We start from the raw sequence: 19124 nt of genomic DNA, 5'->3' as shown, positions 1-19124 counted from the left end.
TGTGGCCACTGGTCCCCGGAGCTGCCAATCCGGGCGTAATCCTGGAGGAATTTCTCCCGGGTTTCGCTGGGAGTCACACTGCCGCCTCCTCTCCTCGGGCGGCCCGGAGGAGTCCGGAGAAGCCGGCTGGGGAGGGAAGAGGGAGGGAGCGGGAGGAGGAAGGGAGTGGGGGGTGGAGGAGGAGGAGGACCCGGGGAGGGAGGCGGCGGCGCGGGAGGAGGAGGAGGCGGAGGAGGGGCGCCGCGGCTGAGCCACTAGCCCGGCTCGGACGCGCTACTCTCCAGATACTCCGGGAGCTGCAGCCGTGCGGATCGCGCGCCCCCGCCGCTCTGCCCCCAAACTTCAGCTGCAGCTACATTCCAAGCCATCTAATTTATTCCTCAAAAGAATCAGAAACGGAGCAGCGACACAGGGAAGGAGTCCGCGGAGGAGTAAAACCACAGCAGAGCAACAAGAGCCTCCGAGCCGCCTCCCCCGCCCGGAGCCACAATCCGGCCTCGGGAGTGAAGGAGCCAACAAGTGAGAAGGCGCCGCGGTCCCGGGGCGCAGCCGGAGGAAGCGGGCGCTCCGGAGCCCCGAGCCCCCCGAGTCCCGTCGAGTCCCCCGAACCGCGGTCGCTGCGGCAGCTCTGCTCCTGATCTTTCTGCGCGAGCAGCGCCGGGCGCTGGGCGAGAAGCTTCGTGTTCTCCCTCGTTGCAAGCGGGCAGCTGGGAGCCACCGGTCCCGGAGGAATATGCGGCGCGCTTGGATCCTGCTCACCTGGGTCTTGGTGGCCTGCGTGTCCGCCGAGTCGGTGAGTTGGGCCGGGCGGGGGTCGCGCGCCGTTTAAGGTGCGGAGGCCGAGCCGAGTCCGCAGACCCCGCGGAGAATCGGGGAGCGCCCCCTGGGGGATGCCCCCCCACCCAGTCCCCCGCTGCCAGACGTATAGCTGGGGATCCCCCGGGGATCTAAGGGATAAATGCGCTCCACGCCTTCTCCCCTTTCCCTTTCCGCAGAAAAGCGCCTCTCGCTGAAGTTACCCCGAGGTACCCCGGGATGAGAGCGAAGGTATTGCCGTTTTGTCGAACCGCGGAGGCCGCTGAAGACGTTCCCAACTTATTCACCCTCCCGAGGGTCTTGCTGCGTCGCCGAGAAGGACCGATGGGGAAGGGGGACGGGAGAGAGGAAGCGTGCATAGGGCTTCGAGGGAACTGGTCCCCCCCGCGCGCTCCCCGAGACTCGGGGACGGCCTGGAAACTTTGGGGGTCCTTTCCTCCATGCACCCTCCCCCCGCGCCACCCCCCCCCCCCGTCCCCCGCGCCAGCTTCCCTACTGGATTGAATGCAGGTTCTGGGAAGATGGGGCTAAGCTTTTTAAGAAACCCGCGAAGTGTCCGGAGAGGAAAGTTTGCAAAAAAGTTCTTTTGTTTGATGTTCCCAGTGGCTGGGGTGAGGGAGCAGACACTACGGGATAACGCGACCCGCGGAGGCGCGCAGTCCTGGGTCCTGCTGGGGGCGCGGGGGGAGTGCGTGGAAAATGCACCCGAAAATGCCGGGGTGCGGACCCTGGACTCCCATTTCTGCCGACCCGTTCTGCTTGAGGGTCCAGGGGGCTCGCGGGCCATCAGGGGCCGGAGGGCATCTCTGTATGGATCGCGTTCGAGCGCGGCAGCTGGGCGAGACGGGGGTGCGGATGGCACTGCACTCGGCCTCGGGCCGCCTGGCCGCTCGCAGCCTGAAGCTTCCAGCCTGACGCGCTCGCTCTCGCGGACCCCGGCCGGGGTGCCCCCAGGCCCGGGGGAGTCTCTTCTCTGGCTCCGGCTGCGGGCAACCCAGCCTCCCTCCCCGGCCTTGGTGGTGGGAACTGGGTTTCCCCTCCTCTGGCTCGAGGGTTGGAGCTGGTTTCCCTACGACGCCCAGTGAGCGCCCTCTACAGGGAAATGCCTCCTGGGCTTGCCCTTGTGCCTGGCGGCCCCTACCTGGTCGCCCCGAGCTTTGTCCGGCTGGGTGGAACCCCGAAACACCCGCGAGCCCGTCTGCAGCCTCAGCGCGGTCCGGGGCCTCGGGTAGGGAGGACAGCTGTTTCTACCCTCCTCTCGTTCCCCATACCTCCTCCCTTGGCTACTTATCAACGTGTCCATTTCTAATAAATCGGACCGTCCCTTCCAAGACAAATCATGTCATCTTTAGGGGTGGTTTTGTAAGGTTTTTTTCCCCCTTTCGCCTTTGGCGTGTTATTCTTCCCTTCTCTCCCGGCCCCCTCCTTTTTTTTTTTTTTTCCTTTTAAATTGATACGATTTAGGATTGGGGAACCTCTTTGGCACCGAGCAGCCGATGTGGCATTTATCATGTGTGCGGAGGGGCTCTGGGTGTGCTAGCAGGTCGCCAAACGTTACGCGGAGATTGGAGAGCGTAGACTGAACACATTTGGGTGCTCCGGCTGGCTGTAGAGCTCCGAGCATTTCTCTTTGACATACTATCGTTTTTATCCGTTGGGATTGGTAATCTCCCAGCCAGTTATGAACTTTGGCTCTTTGCACAGATTCTCTGTTTCTTTCAGAAAATCATTACTGTTCATCTTGTTGCAAAACAGGGCAAAGGGAGAACTCTATCTAAAGATTTTCTAGTGAAGCCTGCGTGAAAAGCTGTGCGGGGCTAAGGAGGTCCCTTTTTGCTGAGTCCTGTTTGGAGATTTGCTAGAAAGTGTTACTATTTGAGGATTCTACAGGAAGAATATTTCCCTGGGTTTTTTCTTAAATCCAACAGTGATTCATAAGGAAGCTTTTTGGCTGAACGATACCTGTCTTCTCCGGTGACACCCTCCCCCCTGCCCCAACTCTTTGGGGTTCTAGTATTTCTCATTTCCAGCCAGAATTGGATGCTTTCCAAATGAGGTGTTTCACCGTGGTAGATACCATTTTCAGGAATTGGAATATCATTCAAAAGGGTGATTAGAGATTTTTAAAATGTCAACTGTAGCATGAATGAAGACTGTAGCAGAGAGTCTGTGAGGGAGGCAATTTTTCTCAAAAGCAGCTGTTTTAAGGCCCAGAAAGGCCAGTAGTTCATTTAAATTACTTTTCAGTCTCTATTTGTTTCAAGTATAGCCACATAAATGGAAAACTTCATTTTTCAACATTTTAGCCATTCTAGTACATTATTTCCAGTACTTTTCATTTTAATGGGAAAACTGCAACTGTTTTCCAGGGAGTCAGAAATAGTGATCATCTGGACTCAGAGCCTCTCTTTTTTTTGGAAGGAAAAGTGTCCGCAGTGCATTCTTGAGTTTTATACCAAGTTCAAGGGGGAAAAGAAAACGAGATTCTCAGCAACTAAGGCTCAAGGCTATCTGTCTGTGGAAGGGAACCAGTGCCCCTTGGTTTCTGCATGCTGGAAACAGCAGGGAGAGCCTGGTCATGGCCGTGCAGTTATACTTCCCACTGACCATGCGAGGGGAAAGACTGACGGAGTGTGGCAGTAGTGATATGCTGCCGTTTTTCTATCAATTTTTTACATGATTGTTTATCTTTAGAAATAATACATTGCAGATTGCTATAAACACGTAATGTGAACTGGAGATATGTTTAAGAAAAGGAAGTGTTTTGAACTAGTGGAATTTTATACCCATGCTTAGATGTGTGTAAATTAAAAGAAATTGTCAAATCATCTGGACCCATGCATTACCTCTCATGTATTATGAAAGGCAGGCATTGGAAAGTTTGCATTCGAAGGAAAAATTAAATTGGAACCATATAACCTTTTGCAGTTCCTTGAAAAAATAAATTTTGGCTGCTCTAGTAATGTAGCTAATTATACTTGCTAGGGAATCTTAGAGGAACAAGGGCTCTTTCTCTGTTAGTTGGATTTTAGCAGTAGGTAGATGTCTCTTAGGAAGGAAAGATCTTATTAAGATCAGGCCTGTGGAAGAATGGGTGTCCAGAGGAATCTGAGTACACCTTCCAAGTCCTACTTCTGGGACCTGGAACATGTAATTTTGATGGTGCTTGCCATTTGAGGGACTGTGTAACATGATTACAAATGTGGCATCTTGAATAATCACTAGTTTGAAAAAGATTTCAAAAGATCATCTTTTTTTTTTTCCTGGGCAGAACTAGTCCTCAAGTCTCCAGAAGCCCCCCCAGTGACCTCACTGGCCAACTTAAGGGGCCAGGAGTCTACTCAAGTTGGCAAAGCCCAAGGTTGACCCAACCACACAGAGCCTGGCCAGCTCTGTCATTAAGGTTTATAGGGAGTCCGGTTAAGTCACTGTGCTATCGGGCTGTCTGCTGGCAAGAATCTTGGGTCACAAGAGGAATGTCATCTGAGATTAGATTCTCACGAGATTGTCTCTCCTCCACTGCCAAAACTCAAACCAGAAGATCTTGCCCATCGTTTTCTTCTTCGTAAGACAGAAGACCTGCTGTTCATGCCGCTGTCGAAGGTACATTCATGTATTTCAAAACCACCTGATTCTTTCATGCACCAGGAGCCAAATAAAGTTTTAGAGAAAAGCAGGAAGTAATGAAGAAGAACTGACTTGTTTTTGCAGAAAACAAGCTACTCTTTTTTAGTCGCCTCTGCCAGTACCCTCATCTTAATTCTAGACTTTTAGATTTGAATCTTGAAGTCAGGTCCCTGATGTATTCATAGTTGTTGATTTTGTGACCAGTTGACCACTGAATGCACTGACATGTTGTTCATTCCATGATATTTATTCAGCATCTACTAAGTGTTTGGCGTAAAGGCGTGAGGAAACCAGGCAGCCCCTCTGTCTTCTTGGAGCTCATGTGTTGGTGATCCAGGTAGCATTCCTTTTCACATTTTTCTTGGAAAAAAAAAAAAAAAGGGGGGGGGCCTTGCCAACATGTAAAGCTGACCTGGTGGCTCAGTGGTAAAGAATCCACCTGCCAGTGCAAGAGACTCCAGTTCAATCCCTGGGTCAGGAAGATCCCCTGGAGGAGGAAATGGCAGCCCACTCCAGTATTCTTGCCTGGGGAATCCCATGGACAGAGGAGCCTGGCAGGCTACAGCCTGTGGGGTCGCAAAGAGTCAGACACGATTTAGCAACTGAACAAGCCAGCATGTTTCCCATGTTAGCAGCCATGTCAGTGCCCTTCCTGGCCCAAACATTTATCCTGTTGGATTTGTTTACAGGATAAATCAAGCAACACCGGCTCTTTGATTTATCCTGTGCCGCGTTGTGTTTCCCTTGTCACCCTGGTGTGGCGTCTAAGTACCTCTGCCTTTCCAGGTGGCACTGGAGGTAAAGAACCTGCCTGCCAGTGCAGGAGACATAAGAGACCTGGTTTGATCCCTGGGTTGGAAAGATCCGCTGGAGGAGGGCATGGCAGCCCACTGTAGTATTCTTGCCTGGAAAGTCCCATGGGCAGAAGAGCCTGGTGGGCTACAGTCCATAGAGTCGCAAAGAGTCGGATGCAACTGAAACCAGTTAGCAGAGCGCATGGCACAGCTAGCCACCACCCCGGCCCACCCCTCTCCATCACGCCTCCCCACCCTCGCCCACTGGCCTCGCTTTCATGAATGCGCCCTGGACATTGCCACCTGTTCAGTGTTTCTCCTTTTGAATTCTGTTGATTCATATCCCATGCTCCCAGGGAGCCTTTTGTGATTGATCTAGCCATATTTTTTTCTTTCTGTAAGGCAGACTGACAATCCGAATCACTGAAAGTATGTAAAAAATAAAGATTTCAGGGCCTTCTAACAATCAGAAGCCTAAAAGGGGTTGGGTAATCTGTATTTTTATGAAGCATCTCAGATGATGCTAATAAAGTAGCCACAGTTGGTAACCACAGGTCCAGTCATACACTTTACCCCTTCTTACAAGCTATTTTGTATTAGTCCTGAAGCTCCCCCTGGGTAAGAACCTATGACCCTGAGGGCCAAGATAGAGACAAAAGATTTGGGATGGGGAGATGTTGGTACTTGGCTGCTTACTTCCTGTTAGGACTTGGACAAGATACTAAATATTTGAGTCACTTAAAAAAATACATATATGTGCATATGAATTACACTTGAGAATGCCTCTATAACAGGACTGTTGCGAGGGTAAAATGAGGGAGCATGGGAATGGTACCTAAGGTACAGAAAATAACAGTATTTATCTTTTTTTCTGTCTTGGACTCTGTTTTCTTGGCTATGAAATGAGAGAGCCATATTTGATGTTCTTGAAGCCCCTGAGCCCTCTGGGGGCATGGAGATTGGCCCCATCTGAGGAGAGGGCCCTTGTTGCCATAACTTTGACCCCTGCAGTAAACGCCTGCTGATGCTCCATATTTAAGCGCAGGTGCCCATGGCCTGGGAAGTTGGAGTCTGTTAGACCTGCTGACGCTCAGCTTTGCTGTGGCCCCTGAAGATGGTGTGGTCTGGAATCAACTGAATCCCCCAGCCCCAGAAGAGGACCTGGGCTAGTTTCCTGCAAGTTTTGACTCTCTCGACCTCCAGTTTCATCAACATTGTAGTGTTGGTGTGAAGAATAAACAAGTCCAGGGCTTCCCATCCGTATATATTCCTGGTTCCTTCCCTGTCTGTGTTGGTATCCTTCAGTTGGATCAAGTTTCTAGCAGGTCAGAAAGAGAGAGTTACAGTGGCATCATGTGCTTGAGTGCCCCTGGGCATCTAGAATGAGATGGCATGGGAGGTGAGGCATGTTGGGGATCTGTGAGTAGAGATAGGAGGCATTTTGATTCTTTAAGAGTAGAAATGCATGGAAGAATTTCTGGGGTGATTGCCTAGAGGGGTGATTGGCTCTGAGTAAGAAAGGATTCTTGAAATAGATGGTGTATGTCTGTTTTTCCTCTGTTGTCTTAAAGAGTTGATGAGACTGGGGGAAGGCCTTAAAGCCACTGGAAAATTCTCCATTTGAATCAGCAGAGTGAGGCCAACTGGTATACCTGTCAGTGCTAGGGCGAGCCAGGGCATGGTCTTAGACTCCAAGCTATAGAAAAATGTTATTAAAAATGAGATATGTTTTCACATTTCTCTCCTCTGCTGTTGAATCTGTTCTGTGAGAAATGTCGCAAAGATGCAGTTGTGTCCTTTATAAAGCATTTTGATGTTTATTGTCTTTTCTTATGATTATACATGCACGTGAAATATGAATAGTACAGATGTTTAAGGAGAATGGACAATTAATAGAGTTTAGTCTCATGGTAAGAATGACACATAGAACAAGATACCCAGTGAAAGGAAAATTATTTTTTAAAAGTTCTTATCAAAAAAGAGTAAGTTAAAAATTGTGTTTTTGTACAATTTATTGTTAAGTATAAAGGCAATAAAAGTAAACGTATAATGTTGAAGGCAAAGGTGATGTTTTGCACACCCGTAATTAGCAATCATAATCCCTGTGGGACTTCAGCTTTCCCATCTATAAAATGATGAGATGAGCTAGAAGAACTTTCTGTCTTTTATATTTATCTTTTTCTATGTGCTTCAGGGTATAATTGGAGCAGTGTTAAGATTAACCTAATCAATAAGTGATTATTAAGCTCCTGCCAAATATTTACTATTCTATTACTGGAGCAAGGAACTTACTCATGTTACGGAAAAGCAAGTCATTTCTACTAGCTGGTGGTAATCAGTTAACTTGAGCTAGGTATTCATCATGTACTGGGATTATATACACCACTCTAAATATTCAGGATCTAATGTTTAGTGTTTTCCCATGTATGTTCTCATATAAGCCAGTGTATTATAGCCTCAAGAGCAGTTAATGTGATAGAACTCACTTTCATTCTAGAGGGAAGACAGCATGCCTTGTTGATGCAATTTGGAGGGCTTTTTGAAGCATAAACCACCGCAGGGATCTCAGGCTACTCTTTTGGTTTCTGGCCTTGACCTTCATTTGCAGAGATGGGCCTTTAACTGCCTTCCCTGTGGGTTCTTTCTATAGCGCTGGAGCCCAGCGTCAGTGCTGTGAAGACAAGACTCAATGAGCAGAAGGTAGAGTGGCTCAGAGCCTGCGCGTTGGAGTTAAGACGTGCCTGGGTTAGAATCCACTTACTGTGTCACCTTGGGCAGGTTTCTTAACCTCTCTGTGCTTAGCTTCCCCATCCGTAAAGTGGAATATCCTAAAATAGGGTTTTAGGACTATGTAAGACAGAATACATTGGAACTTTTAGCACAGTAGCGTATCTACACTCTATGTCACATGTTGCTGCTGCTGCTAAGTCGCTTCAGTCGTGTTTGACTCTGTGCGACCCCATAGACGGCAGCCTACCAGGCTCCCCCGTCCCTGGGATTCTCCAGGCAAGAACACTGGAGTGGGTTAGTCACTAGTATTCTAATTCCTGGTTTTCCGCTTCTAAAGTGTGGGGATTTGACATACTATATGGGCTCATCTGATAAGTTCAAGTCCAGAGAGCAGCCCAGAATAGGTATGATAGAACGGTTTTTCATAGCTGGGTTCTTTCTCGGACTTGGGGAGGCCTAGCTCTACCCTGAGATATTGGGGACATTTTTGTATTGATATACTCGAGATACTGTGGGTTAGGTTCTAGGCCACCGCAATAAAGCAAGTATTGCAATAAAGCAAATATCACAATAAAGCAAACCACATGAATTCTTTGGTTTCCCAGCGCATATAAAAGTATGTTTATACTATACTGTATTCTGTTATGTTAAAAAAAATAAATGTACATTATCTCAATCAAAAATACTGCTAAAAATGCTGACCATCATCTAAGGCTTCAGCAAACTCTAATCTTTTTGCCGGTGGAGGGTCTTGCCTTGATGTTGACGGCTGCTGACTGATCAGGGTGGTGGTTACCAAGGGCTGGGGCGGCTGTGGCAGTTTCTTAAATTAGACAACAGTCAAGTCTGCCACGTAGATGAACTCTTCCTCTCACGATTTCTGTGTAGAATTTGGTGCTGTGTGATAATTTTACTCACAGTAGCAGTTCTTTCAAAACTGGAGTCAGTCCTTGCATACTTTGATGCTGCTTTATCAACTTAGTTTATGTCATATCCTAATCTTTTGTTTTCATTTCAGAAAGCTCTTTGAAAGATCAAAAAGATCTATGAAGCTATTCATAGCGTCTTCAGGAGTAGATTCCATCTCAAGAAACCGCTTTCTTTGCTTATCCATGAGAAGCAACTCCTCATCCATTGAAGTTTTATCATGAGATTGCAGCAGTTCGTTCACATTATCAGGCTGTGCTTCTAATTCTAGTTCTTTTGCTATTTTCTTCCCATCTGCAGTTACTTCCTCCACTGAAGTCTTGAACCCCTCAAAGTCATCCCCTCCAAGGGTTGGAGTCAGTTTCTTCCAAATGCCTGTGAATGTTTATATTTTAATTCTTCCCATGAATCCCAGATGTTCTTAATGGCATCTAGAATGGTTAATCCTTTCCAGAAGGTTTTCAGTTTACTTTGCCCAGATACATTAGAAGAATCACTATTGATAGCCTTACGAAACGTATTTCTTAAATAGTAAAAGTTGAAATGATCCATGAGCTGCAAAATGAATGTTGTGTTTGCAGACAGGAAAACAGCCTTCATCTCTTCTCTCAGCAATCACCAGGTGGATTGTTAGTGAACAGTAACGTTTTGAAAGGAATTTTTTTTTTTTTCTGAGCAGTACGTCTCAACAGTGGGCTTAAGATATTAAGTAAACCATGTTGTAAACAGAGGTGCTGTCATCCAGGCTTTGTTGTTCCTTTGACAGAGCACAGGCGGAGTAAATTTAGCATAATTCTGAAAGGTCCTAGGATTTTTGGATTGATAAATGAACACTGGCTTCAACTTCAAGTCACAAGCTTTATTAGCCCCCACCAAGAGAGTCCTTTGAACTTGGAAGTCAGGCATTGACTTCTCCTCTGTAGCTATGAAAGTCCTAGATGATATCCTCTTCCAATAGAAGGCTGTTTCATCTACACTGAAAATCTGTTTAGTGTCGCCACTTTGATGAATTATCTTAGCTAGATATTCTGAATGGCTTGCTGGAGCTTCTACATCAGCACTTGCTTCTCACCTTGTACTTTCATGTTACAGAGATGGTTTCTTTCCTTAAACCTTAAGAACCAACCTCTGCTAGCCACAACCTTTTCTTCCACGGCTTCCTCACTTCTCTCAATCTCTGCAGAATTGAAGAGAGTCAGGGCCTTGCTCTGGATTAAGCTTTGGCTTAAGGGAATGTTATGTCTGGTTTGATCATGAAACTTTTTCTATATCAGTGATGAGGCTGTTTTACTTTGTTCAGATTTGTGTGTTCACCTGAGTAGCGCTTCCATTTCCTTCAAGAACTTTTCCTTTGCATTCGTAACTGCAACTGTTGGGCACAAAAGGCCTGGCTTTTGGCTTCTCTCAGCTCTAGACGTGCCTTCCTCACTAAGCTTACTCATGTCTAGCTTTTGATTTAAACTGAGAGACTCTTCCTTTTACTTGAACATGTAGAGGCCACTGTAGGGTTACTAACTGGCCCAACTTCAATATCATGTGTCTCAGGGAGCACGGAGGCCAAAGGAGAGGGAGAGAGACAGGGAACGGCTGGCTGGTGGAGTGGTTAGAATACATACAGCATTTGTTAAGTTTGTTGTCTTAAATGGGCAAAATTCATCCCCCAAACAATTACAATAGTAACATCAAAGATCACTGATCACCATAACAAATACAGTAATAATGAAAAAGTTTTCAAAATGTGAAACAAAGCCACAAAGTGAGCAAATGCTGGTTGGAAAATGGCACAGACAGACTTGTGAGATGCAGGGTTGCCTCAAACCCTTAATTTCTAAAAAATGCGGTATCTTTGAAGCACCATGAAATGAAGTATGCCTGTGCTCAGCCTTTTCTGTAAATGTGGGCAATATGAGAGAATGTGTCATTGATTATTTCTGGCCCATGATAAGTTTCTGCAGTAATTTCATCTCTACAACTCTCTCCAAAGGAAATAATTGTAGTTGGGTAAATGTATTTATTGAAGCCTTACTTATGATAGTTAAAAAACTAGAAACACCCTTAGTGTATAATACTAGAGGAATGGTTAAACAAAAGATTCTGAGTTACACATTAAATATCATATAGACATTAAAAATGGATTTGAAGAATGTTTATAACTTGGAAAATGTTTATAATAGAAAAAAATCTGATGTACAGCTGTATATAGACAACTGTGTAAATCAACTTCGATTAAAAAGCTGTACAGTAAAACCCTGATTATCTTGAATAAATCTGTATATATCTATACACATATGTGATGGTAGTCGTGGCTTAGTTGCGAAGTCGCATCCGACTCCTGCGACCCACGGACTGTAGCCTGCCAGGCTCCTCTGTCCATGGGATCCTCCAGGCAAGAATATTGGAGTAGGTTGCCATTTCCTTCTCCAGGGTATATACTGTGTATTTATGCATCCACAAATCTATGCATATAATGAAATTGCATAGAACTAAATGAACACAGACATAAACACAAATGAATGCAGGTAGAACTGGGGAAATCTGAATAGGAATGGTTGATTGTATCAATGTCAGTATGCTTGCTGTGATGTTTACTTTAATTTTATAAAATGTTACCATTGGGGGAAATTGGGTAAAGGGTACAAGAGAAGTTTCTATATTATTTCTTACAGTTTCAGGTGAATCTCAACAAAAAATTGAATCTCAATTTCAGGTGAATCGGAACAAAAAATGTGAATCTCAGTCAAAAAATTGTATTAAAAAAGTGGCACCAGATCTAGGTGGTTTTACAAACAAGTTCTGCTGATCCTTCAAGGAACAGATAATTATTCCAAAGCTTAGAGAATGACAGAAGACTGTTCTTTCTCATTTCATGAGGTTAGAATTATGTCAGAAGCAGATAAGCTAAGCACAGGAAAACAAGTGTTTAGGCCAGTTTTAATTGTGATCATAGATGCCAAAATTTAAAACAGAATGTTATCAAATTGAGTACAGAAGCTTACTGAAAGAATAATAATGAGTTCAAGTAGGGTTTATCCAAGGAATGCATCAACATCAGAAGAGCAGTGCAGTCATTGACAGTTTAAGGGGGATAATGATATGATCATCTCAACAAATGCAAAAGAGCATCTGGTAAAAGTTTCAGTTCAGTTCAGTTCAGTTGCTCAGTCGTGTCCGACTCTTTGTGACCGCATGAATCGCAGCACAGATAAAAGTTTACAAAAATGTTAATGTAAGGGTCTAATATCTGGTTAAGTGAAGACTTTCTGTAGAAGGCTTGGTACATCTGTGCTGAAGGCTCAGTTCATTTGACATGTTTAGGAACCAGAGGGACCACTGTTTACTGAGTTGTTAGGCAACGGTCTGCCTGCGTGAATGACAGGTGTGTGACATCGCAGTAAGTGTGGGTCATAACATATATAGATCCAACTCACATGCAGTTGTATTCCTAGTGCTGCCACGCTTCACTTGCGCGCCCACCCTAATCAAGATAACACAGGGGATGATATTGCAGGTTTTGGAATCAAGTATACTGCGGTTCGGTTCCTGGTATTACCACCTGAAAGCCATATGACCTTGGGGCACAGTTGCTTATCATTTCTGAGCTCGTTTTTTTTTTTTTTTTATTCCAGTGTAAAATCGGGAATTATAGTATTTTGCCTTTGGGTTAATTTTCAAGACTCACCTCTATAGTGACTGAACACTTCCAACAAAAAAAACTAACCCATAGTAGATGTTTTAAACTCATTTGGTTCTTTCCTTTCAGCGTTAAGTTTTGTGATTCTGGAATGTATTATATATGCATCAATACGTATGCATGTTCCTTGTTTCTCGCTTGCATTCCGACCCTTGGCACCAAGGGACATACATTTTCACACGATTTATGACCAGTTTGTTTTTCACGAAGCAGGGTGTGATGTGGCAGTTTTTTTTAAATTTCCTGCATCATCCGTTTCCTGGATTATATTGAGGTGAAGCTCAAAATAGACGTGCATGCAGGTTGGAAATTTAGTTAAGACTTGAAATATCTGACCTAGTACCTGGGATTGTAACTGTAAAATGCTTCAAGGTGTCAACATTGGAATCCTATTGTAAACACTGATTCATCTGTTAGGTGCACTAATGAATTAAAATCTTAACTTTATTTATGTCTCACCTCTAACTCTTTAGCTAAGAGTAGGGAGTATTTTTTAAATTTTAATTTCATGGCTGCAATCACCATCTGCAGTGATTTTGGAGCCCAGAAAAATAAAGTCAGCCACTGTTTCCACAGTTTCCCCATCTATTTGCCATGAAATCAAAAGATGCTTACTCCTTGGAAGGAAAGTTATGACCATTCTAGACAGCATATTGAAAAGCAGAGACATTTCTTTGTCAACAAAGGTCCGTCTAGTCAAAGCTATTGTTTTTCCACTAGTCATGTATGGATGTGAGAATTGGACTGTGAAGAAGGCTGAGCGCCGAAGAATTGATGCTTTTGAACTGTGGTGTTGGAGAAGACTCTTGAGAGTCCCTTGGACTGCAAGGAGATCCAACCAGTCCATCCTAGAGGAAATCAGTCCTGAATATTCATTGGAAGGACTGATGCTGAAGCTGAAACTCCAGTACTTTGGCCACCTGCTGAGAAGAACTGACTCATTTGGAAAGATCCTGATGCTGGAAAGATTGAGGGTAGGAGGAGAAGGGGACGACAGAGGATAAGATGGTTGGATGGCATCACTGACTCAATGGACATGGGTTTGGGTGGACTCTGGGAGTTGGTGATGATGGACAGGGAGGCCTGGCGTGCTGCAGTTCATGGGGTTGCAAAGAGCCAGACATGACTGAGCGACTGAACTGAACTGAGCTGAAGGGAGTATTTTAATTGTATTTGAGTTGATTAGGTTTTGTAGTTGTCCTGATTAATTATTGGATGAAGATTTATATTTGGTAAGGCAGTTGTTGTTGTTTAGTCATTTGACTCTGTGACCCCATGGACTGTAGCCCACCAAGCTCCTCTGTCCATGGGATTTTCGAGGCAAGAATACTCGAGTGGGTTTCCTTCTGCACGATCTTCCCAACCCAGAGATTGAATCTGTGGCTTCTGCCCTGTCTCCTACATTGTAGGCGGATTCTTTACTGCTGAACCACTGGGTAAGCTGTGGTAAGTTAATTCATGTTACTGCATATCAAACAGGTGCAAAGCTCTTGTCTCGTGAGTTAAAAAGAAATGACATGATACCTACCTTCAAGCCACTATTATCTATCTTTTGATTATTCAGGGCAATTGCAGATGGGTTGGGCCCATATTTAACATATGCGCTCTCTGTAAACTGTCTATCACTTTGTTTTTGTCTGAATCTCTTTTGGCATATCTAGCAATCACAATTGCCTGAGAACTACAGTTGAGAAGGGTAAAAAGAACCGCTTATAGAAGAGAAGTCACTGCTTTCCCAGGCAAACAAAAAGTCTTCCCTAAAGTGGGACCGTGTCTTAGAGAGAAAACCAGAATTAGACGCTGGGTTTTGATCCTTCTTTCTTTTCCTCCATCTGCTCTGCAAGGAAAGACTTCTGAATATTAAAATGTACAAAAGGCACAAAGAGCAAGAAATTGTTTAGAACCTGAGTAGTCTATTGATATTTATATCAGGGGAGAAACAAGTCTTACGTTTCATCCAATTTAATTCTCCACACTCTGTAAGCTTTGGAATCTTAAAGATTAGACCTAGATCTTATATTATGTTTGAAGAGTTGATGAAAAGGTCATAGTTGATGAATGAAAGAGGTATAAAAGTGTTGGGATGATTTTCAGTGTGTTCTTTTCGGATTCTGCCTTTTCAGGATGTAACAGTGGATTTGGGGGCTGGAATTGACTTGTCCAAGATCACATAGTTAGCTAGTGGTAGACGTATAAATTGGGCACAGGCTATCTCATTTATTGCTGTTTTTCTTCTTACCATAACACATTTCCTATCTGGCTCCTTCTTCCTCATTCCCTACACTAATGACTAGCACTTAATACACTGACTTCTGGCCATGTTTGATGAATAAATGAAGTTCCAAGTAGAATGTACATTATTTGTTATATACGCTGCATCAACGTGGTTCATGTGTTTTTGTGCAAAATGAATATTTAAAGTGATGTTTAGATCGTTTCTGAATTTCTAGCCAGAAAGGTGCTCCTGCTAACTCCTTTATTGTCTGTGAACCTTTGGGCTCATTTGGGGAGGAGGGCAGAGAGCACTGAGATCCGGAAGACCCATAGAGATCAGGGACTGAAATCAAATTGATTTGTAAATCTTGGGAAGATCGTAGGCAGAGATAAAAGCTTCTTGGAGATTAGAATAAAAACTAGAAGCAAAATCCTCATGAATTAATACCACATTTTATTTGAGTAGCAAACTGCTGTTACAGGTTGAGGAGAACATTCTTTGGATTTTTAGACTAAAATTCTGTCAGTGCCTTCAGGGAAAAGAGTCTGTGCAACTGAGTGCCCAAGTAGAAGTGCTTTTTCCAGTGTTGGGTGAAGGTTTATCTTCTGACATCTTTTCTCTTGAATACTAATGTTGTAAATCTTAGTGTAATAATTTAAATACGTTTGAGCCCTAGTTTTTCAGAAAATAAGTCTGTGGGATGATATTTTGAAGAAATGAATTTTGTTAAAAGACAACAGCATGAGACATTACCACCCTGATCTCCTCTGTGCTCAGAACTCTAATCGGCACTTCCCATTTATTGCCTATAATTGGTGGTATTACTTGCCACGGCTGTATTTTAGGTGACTGAGCAGAAGTCAGATCCTCCATTTTTCTGCCTTTAGATAGTCCTGGTTTGATACTATACTCTTTCAAGAGAGCAGTGAGGGTTTAATCACTTTTTAATGCAGTCTCTGATGGGTGCAGCCCCCATTAGTGATGGGTCAGACCCTTCATTTGCATTGTTGAGCTAATAGTCTAGGTCAACCATTTCCTAATTTCTTTACCAATATTCAGCATCTTACCTTGAAAGCTTTTCTCCACAAGCTTCAGTCTGGTAATAGAAACTCTTTAAATGCCAGATCTGTTGGTACCTGGCTGCAGGGCTTTCAGCAGGTTACTTAGTTTTCTCATCTATGAAAAGGGGATGAGTCACAGTGGCCGTTCATCGAGATGCTGTGAGGATTAATGAGCACTTAGGAGAGGGCCTGGCGTGGACTTGGCGCTGGTCTCTGGCTGACGTGCATTGAAATGGATGGCTAATAAGATATGTTGATCAAAGAACCGTTTTTGAGGTTTTAAAACCTGAGGCTGAGAAAAATGATGGTGCTGCTGACCAGATAGGAAAGACAAAAGGAGAGGCTGACTTTTTCTTTCTTTCTTTTTTTTTGTGGCTGTTGTGTTTTGGTGATAAGAAGAGGTGTCTTTCCTCTTCAGCTCCTAGTCTTCTGTGAAGAACAAGTTCAGAATCAGTGATTCTCAGTCTTTCCTGGACATTAAACTCACCTAGGGAGCTTTTCAAAGCTTTCTGTGCCTGGGCCCCACTCAGGACCAATTAAACCAGAACCCCAGCCAGCTGGGAAAGCTCCCCAGGTGATTCTCACTTCTAGAAGATTTGAGAACTACGGTTCTGGATGCTTGTTTGATCTTCGCCCAACTCCTAGGAAAGACTGAGGGCAAGAGGAGAAGGGAGCGACAGAGGATGAGATGGTTGGATAGCATCACTGACTCAGTGGACATGAGTTTGAGCCAACTCGGGGAGATGGTGAAGGACAGGGAAGCCTGGTGTGCTGCAGTCCATGGGGTTGCAAAGAGTCAGACATGACTTAGCGACTGAACAACAGTAACAGCTTTGAAGGAAGTCTGGCACGCAAGATTTTGTCCTCTTAAACCCCCTGTCCACTGCATGTGACCAGCCACGTGGAACACAGTGGCTTCCCAGGACAGATCTGCTGCTGGGCACAGCCTAAGCTGCATACAATTGGGAAATACTCACACCCTCCCAGGGCTTCCCTTGTGGCTCAGCTGATAAAGAATCCACCTGCAATGTGGGAGTCCTAGGTTCGATCCCAGGGTTGGGAGGATTCCCCTGGAGAAGGGAAAGGTTACCCACTCCAGTATTCTGGCCTGGATAATTCCAAAGAGTCGGACATCACTGAACAACTTTTACTTTTCATGCTCTCCCAGGCTTTTCAAAACTTTTCTACCCTGCTCTTCAACATCTCTTTCTGCTGGTTCACACTCCTGATAATTATGTTGGTAGATTAGGATACGTGTGAGAACTCTTTAGACAAAAGATTATACGTGTATAAATTAAATTTGTCCGAGGACGTCTTTAAAAATTTGAAATATATCCCTCGCCTTTTGAAAACTCTCCTCGGTGGAATGAAGGGTGCCTGTCTTTTTGGTCTGGTTGCAGAAAAGCATGTTTGGTCAGCTTGTTAGATTTGCCTGAGTTCAGGCTTTGAGCAGAGAGATGGTGTGTTTGACTGATTGGAAATGTATTCTAGGGCTTGTGTGAATGTACTGGTCATGTGTAAGCCGTCTACACGTGTCTTAAATGATGGCCCTCTTATTGTAACTGCACTTCAGCTTTTTGGACCTGGTTCAAGTTGAATTAATTCCATGGAACTAGAATGTTTCCGGTTAGAGCTGGGAAGAGAGAATGCTTTAGGCTGTCCTGTGAATAAGACATCCGAGTTGTCTTTAGTTCTTGCTTAAGTAAAAAAGCAGCAGCCCATTATCCACTCTATTCATAGTTTACTTTGTTCAGATAGCTAATTCGGGAGCATGTTTGCCCTCGCTCAACTCTAAAACACAGTTTTCCATCCCTTGAATAAAAGGGGGTATCTTTAATTGACTCCGGGGGAAAAAAACCTTGTTTAAGAATTCTGGAGTTCTCAAAGCTTTTAAAAACGGCTCCGCAGGATAACATTAAAATGCTGACCCTTTAGAAACTGCCATTCAACATGGATCTGTCCTACAGTACAGTTGCAAAGAAGTAGTATTCTGAGCAAGCTGTTAAAGTGAGCTGTTTGCTATGATTCATAGGCTTTTAAACCTGATGAGTCTGTAATAGCCAGAATAAAATTCAGCGTTATTACTGTTTATTATTTTGGTCAGAACAGGGTTAAGTGTGTCCTTAGAAAAATACTAACCTTCACAGAGACTAGTCTTAGAAATTTAGGAAGCGGACATGTGAGTTCTTCTCCCCTCCCCCAGTGCAGGGCATGGCAACCCACTCCAGGATTCTTGCCTGGAGAATCCCGTGGACAGAGGAGCCTGGCGGGCTACAGTCCATGGGATCACACAGAGTTGGACACGACTGAAGCGACTTCGCGCACACACACCCGCAGTGTATCCTGATAGATGTTCCAGAGCACCGATAGAATAAAACTGGCAGATAAAGGCATTTGCTCTTAGTGGAAATTTTGGTCTCTTGGAGGCATTATTAACTCTAGCATTTGCTCAGGGGGTCTCAAAGTGGACAGATCAGAACTTCTGTGTCACCAAGGAACGTGTTAGACATGCGGGTTCTGGGCCTAACGCCAGGCCAACTGAATCAAGTCTGTGGGTGGGATCCAGCAATCTGAGTTTCTAAAAGCCCCTCAGGTGAGGTCTGTGGCTCACTAGAGTTTGAGAACTCCTGAGAAATGGTTCTTGTCCCTAACAGTCCAGGCGCCACTAAAGGAGGGCTCCTGGGGGAGCCCACATGTCAGTGGGCTTTTGTTTTGTGTCGCTGTTTGTTTTCAGCTGCCGTGGTGATTCTGCTGTGCAGCCAGGCTTGTAGACCACTGTTTTAGGGTGTCACTACCAAAAATGTGGGCCCTGTTTTGGCAGCCTGAGCATCACCTGGGAGCTCATTAGAAATCCAGAACCCCAAACCCCACCTGAGACTGCTGACTTCTAATTTGCATTTTAACAAGACTCCCAGTGACTCATAGGCACATTATAGTTGGTGAAACACTACTTTATAGAAATAGTGAGTTCCCTTTATAGAAGTCAGCCCCTAGAATGCCCTTAATTTACAGTTCTGTTGAGGAGACAGAATAGCTGCTTCGGCTTCCATCTGATGTTGACTCAGGGAATCAGGCAGTGGTTGGGAAGAAAGGGATGGCTTGGTAGATCCTCCTGGGACTGTTAGGCTTAACGATAGCCCGTAGCCATAGCCATAGCCATTTAAGCCATAGCCATAGACATTTAAGCAGTGAAGACACGGTCAGGTGCGAGTAACAAAAATCCTAGCTTGGATCGGCATGAGGAATAAAAAGGAAGTTTTCGG

At 44.8% G+C, this 19124-nt stretch overlaps 1 protein-coding gene across 2 annotated transcripts in view; it reads left to right on the top strand.

Annotated features, from left to right (window-relative positions):
- The first annotated feature begins 282 nt into the window (after positions 1-282).
- SDC2 (syndecan 2) overlaps positions 283-19124 on the top strand; it is a 121819-nt gene continuing 102977 nt past the window's right edge. Inside the window, exons 1-2 of one of the 2 annotated variants that reach the window (XM_060393495.1) lie at positions 1917-4419; positions 4698-4780. Coding sequence is in view for 1 of the 2 variants with exons in the window: in XM_015097914.4 (XP_014953400.1) it covers positions 734-793 (60 nt within the window). In the remaining variant the exon portion in view is untranslated. Of the gene's footprint in view, positions 794-1916; positions 4420-4697; positions 4781-19124 lie in introns of those variants that run through there. The other variant, XM_015097914.4, reaches the window with a different exon arrangement.

The sequence above is a fragment of the Ovis aries genome, chromosome 9, assembly GCF_016772045.2.
Source record: "Ovis aries strain OAR_USU_Benz2616 breed Rambouillet chromosome 9, ARS-UI_Ramb_v3.0, whole genome shotgun sequence".
In the NCBI taxonomy this organism is placed as follows: domain Eukaryota; kingdom Metazoa; phylum Chordata; class Mammalia; order Artiodactyla; family Bovidae; genus Ovis; species Ovis aries.
Note: the sequence above shows the minus strand (reverse complement) of the source record. Positions and strands in the feature narration are given on the sequence as shown.